Genomic DNA, 4,420 nt, shown 5'->3' on the forward strand with positions numbered 1-4,420 from the left:
TCCTCTTTGCCTCAGACTTTATGGGTAAGGTCTGCTCTCAGGCCTCCCCAGTCTCTTCTCCCCTCAGTGTAATCTCAGCAAGCCAGGGAAATGGGCTGACAAAAACCCCAAGAAATTCAAAGGCAAAGCCTTGAAACTGAGATGGAATACCCACACGCATCAGGATAGGCTGAGGACTGACTTTTGGGTATCAGCTCTGAAGAAAAGGATGTAAGGATCCTGGTGGACAATAAATTGAAGATGGCATTACAAAACACACACTCCCCAGCAACGTGGGAGGTTAGGATGAAGAAAAAGAAATGTCATTTTGATATTCACATTGCCTACTTTTTCACAGCTAACATCAATGCCTTGTTCAGAAGCTTAGGCAGCTGTGCAGGCAGTAAGACTTCCCAAAGACTAACTGTCAGGGACAGTTAACTATTGAAAAGATACTTGTATAGATGTGCAAAGCTGTCAAGACAGTAGCCAAGGTATGAAGGACATCCAATTATTACTTGTCCCTAGACTTCTAGATGCATTTCCCTGCTTTCAAGGTACAACCATACCACATGTGAGCAAACAAATTCAAATTTTCTTTCTAGAGCTTCCATTTTCATTTACTTACTCTTTATCGTACAAAGTAACAACCTTTAACAGTTTAGATGATCATGAGCTACAGGCAATACAGGTATGATCACAGATAGATGCACAGATACTAAATGTCACATAATCAAGATTATATTGGCATTTCTGGTATCTGGGTAGTAGAAGATTGAAATATTGGTTATCATTACTCACACCACAACTTCTCTTCCTATTTATCTGTCATAATTACCTATCTAATTTGAAGCCATGTTTAGCCAAATGTTCTAGAAGCTAGACATGACAGACATGCTAGGAAACAAGCAGCACACATAAGCAATCTTATTTATTTATTTATTTTTAAGTCAAGGATGAGCACTCTGGTTCATTACTCAAGTCACCAAGACAACATTCAACACAAGGAAGTGACAAAATTGGGTCTGGAAAATATATCTGATTACACATATAAAGCTTTGTTTGCAACAGGTAAGCTGACAAATTTTGTGTCCTGCTTTCGGCTGGGACAGAGTTAATTTTCTTCCTTAGTAGCTGGTACAGTGCTGTGTTTTGGATTTAGTACGAGAAGAATGTTGATAACACACTAGCAGTTTAGTTGTTGTTGGGTAGTGCTTAGAGTAGCCAAAGACTTCTCAGCTCTGCCAGGGACACGAGAAGCTAGGAGGGGGCACAGCCAGGACAGCTGACCCCAACTGGCCCCAGGGCTAATCCAGACCACATGATGTCATGCTCAGTATAGAAACTGGGGGAAGAAGAAGGAAGGGGGGGACATTTGGAGTGATGGCGTTTGTCTTCCCAAGTCACCATTACATGTGATGGAGTCCTGCTTTCCTGGGGATGGCTGAGCACCTGCCTGCCCATGGGAAGTGAGGAATTAATTCCTTGCTCTGCTTGCATGTGTGGCTTTTGCTTTTCCTATTAACCTGTCTGTATCTCAACTCATGAGTTTTCTCACTTTTACTCTTCTGATTCTCTCCCCCATCCCATTGTGGGTGGAGTGAGCAGGTGGCTGTGTGGTGCTTATTTGCCAGCCGGGGTTAAATCATGACACATGACATGCCTTTTTAAAATACGAGTAGTGTTATAACCTTCCTGTCATTACACTAATAAATGCACAGATTAAACAGCAACAATTCCTTGCTGCTGCAGCAATTATCTTCGAACACAAGGAGGTGATGTTACCTGTCCCACAAGCTAAAGGAACAGTAGGAACCTTTTCTGTGCTGACTGATTCCTCCCTACCCCAGTGCTTGGCAGCAAGCAGCGATGCTGCCAGTTTCTGTTCTGACTGGCTCTCCTAGGATAAATAGCATTTGAATGCAGTACAGGAAACACTACAGAGTAATCAAAAGGAATATTCGTTTTCAGACAAACAATCCGCTCACACTGGCTTCTTCTGTAAGTGCCTATCTCATGAGCAAGGGAAATTCCTGGGCCACAGGATGCTGGAGCTGCATGTGTCTGAGGGGCTTAGCTGGATACAAGTGATCTAGCATACTGTGAACAGAAAGGAGTGGGCTACAGAAAGGAAAGCTGAGCAGACAAGCTGCAGGCATCACAGTTCTTACTGAGACAATAAAAGCATGGTCTAAAGTTCAAAGTATCTGAACTGTGTGTCTCATTAGGTGGTGTTAACAGAGAGAGTCTCTTCAAAATGCACAGGGATACATCTGCCCCACTGCAAGATACCGAAGCATTACTTAGGCAGATGCTGAGAACAGCTGGGTGAGGAGGAACAGCAGTGCAGAGGCAAGTACATTGCATGCAGGACTGGCTTCACAAGACAAGAGCAGACTCACTGCTAGAACGGTCTATAATGCCTTGGTAGCTTTCCCCGAGTTCATTATCACACCCTATTCACTCACATGCAGTAAGAAAAGCTGCAGGTGCCAGGTTACAAGAGGTTTGGGCCAAAGATGACTTTTTCAGGCCTCTATCAAGAAGCCCAGCATCCTCATCTGTTTTCTTTCAAAAGTTATTCTTAGTACCATATTTTAAGATCCGGGAGGTAGGAACACTTGCAGTTGATACATGCATGAGATTCAGCACTAAACTAAGATCTATCATTTCTAACTCTAGCAGCACTCCTTGACACTACAGAGGAAAGAAATAAAGCTAATTAAGTTTGTGAATCCCAGCTCTAGAATATTATTGCTGAACTGTTGCATGCATTCAACCAGCTGGCATTGGTTAGTCAAATCTTTAAAAAGCAACAGATGAGTAGTAGAACAGCCTGAGTGAGCCTATTTCAGGGAAAAGGAGTAGCAGCAACAACAACAAAACCTCGAGTGCCAGCACAGCAGACAACTGTTTCAAAGAGCAGTGAGACAGACGACTGCTAAGGAAAAACAGTAATGAATTTGGAAGAACAGGAACTTAGCTTCCATAAACCTCTGAAATCCAAATTTAAAAACTCACGTGGAAAGAACGGGTTTTAGAAGAATAGATGCAGATATGCTAGAGTATTACTTACACGGCCTAGAAATGGGACACACGCTTTCATTACTCCCCTCCCTCTTCCTGGAAGCTATCTTCTGCTAGACCAAGAGCCTGGTAGCAAATACACTTGAGATACTACTTATTTTTACAAGGTTCATGAAAACAGTATCAGACTTACAGCTTGTCCATTTGCTTCATAAAGTGGGCATTTTTGTTTGATCTTAGCCAATTCCATATTCACTTGTTTACTGACCACAGCCATGGGATTTCCTCCTGGAAAACATTTTGTGTAGTTAGCAGAGAACTCCTGCAAAGTTTGTCTGCAATTAAGTATAAATTCCACAGTTAAAGCTATTTCAGAGACTAAACACATCAACTCCAGTGCAAAATGCATTCCAGTGAATTACTATAACGGTGCCAAAGGTCTACTCTTCACAATATTTGCAACCCAGTCATGAAAATAGAAACCCAAACCTGCCCACCAACAGTTAGAAGATGGTATGTGAAAAAGGCTGATTATAAAAGCAGAGTCCTAGGGTGGCAGCAACCTTAGTATGATTGAGAGTTTATAGTTAGAAACATATCTTCAAGACGTTTGCAAGCAGGGTGTTTGAAAAGCCAAGGAAAGCTCCCACAGCTGCACAGTAACTTCAGAAGCTTTTCAAAGTGTGGTGACATGAAGATGGAACCCAAAGAATTCGGTCCCTAAAAACTTAGTGGAACTCCGACAAGTGACACTAGTGAATACAGTCTACAAAGATCAATCATGCACACCAGCTGTACCTGGAAGATGTGGAACTAAACAGATTAGAAAGCAATCCAGGAGACTCCACATAGAAACATGACAAAGGCAGAAAGCATCAACTTTAAGCGTACAGAATCTCTAAACATCAAAGCCTCTCTAAGTACAGCAGAGGAAAGGATAAGAATAGACACAAACGGGAAATGGCATACAGGAGAGACAACATGGATTTCCTCCACAAAATTAACTTTGGGGAAAAGTTTTTCAGATCTAGCTTCCCAATGTTCTCTGATTCTGCAATCCAATCAAAGCCAGAGCCTTAGTTCAGAATAGAGGGGGAATTTCAGTCACCCTAATACCCTTGTCTTTAGAGGTAACTGAACAAGCAGAACAGAGCTTTGAAGTAGGTCTAAATAAGTTCATGTTTCAAGTTCAACAACCTAGTAAAGATTTTAGTTCTTCCATGGTTTACTAAGTGTATTTGGTTTCTGTGGCAAGGTCTTGGTAGTGGGGGGGGCTACAGGGGTGGCTTCTGTGAGAAGCTGCTATAAGCTTTCCCTGTATCTGCCACTGGCCAAGGCCAAGCCAATCAGTGACAGTGGAAGCGCCTCTGTGATTACATATTTAAGAAGGAAAAAAAAAAACAGCTGGGGGCAC

At 42.3% G+C, this 4,420-nt stretch overlaps 1 protein-coding gene across 2 annotated transcripts in view; it reads right to left on the reverse strand.

Moving 5' to 3' along the window:
- KDM1A (lysine demethylase 1A) overlaps window positions 1-4,420 on the reverse strand; it is a 54,882-nt gene that overhangs the window by 31,658 nt on the left and 18,804 nt on the right. For both annotated transcript variants that reach the window (XR_004842887.1, XM_035901221.1), the window contains exon 8: window positions 3,200-3,294. Coding sequence is in view for 1 of the 2 variants with exons in the window: in XM_035901221.1 (XP_035757114.1) it covers window positions 3,200-3,294 (95 nt within the window). In the remaining variant the exon portion in view is untranslated. The remainder of the gene's footprint in view (window positions 1-3,199; window positions 3,295-4,420) is intronic.

The sequence above is a fragment of the Egretta garzetta genome, unplaced genomic scaffold (assembly GCF_000687185.1).
Source record: "Egretta garzetta isolate BGI_Z169 unplaced genomic scaffold, ASM68718v1 scaffold368, whole genome shotgun sequence".
NCBI classification, from domain to species: Eukaryota; Metazoa; Chordata; class Aves; order Pelecaniformes; family Ardeidae; genus Egretta; species Egretta garzetta.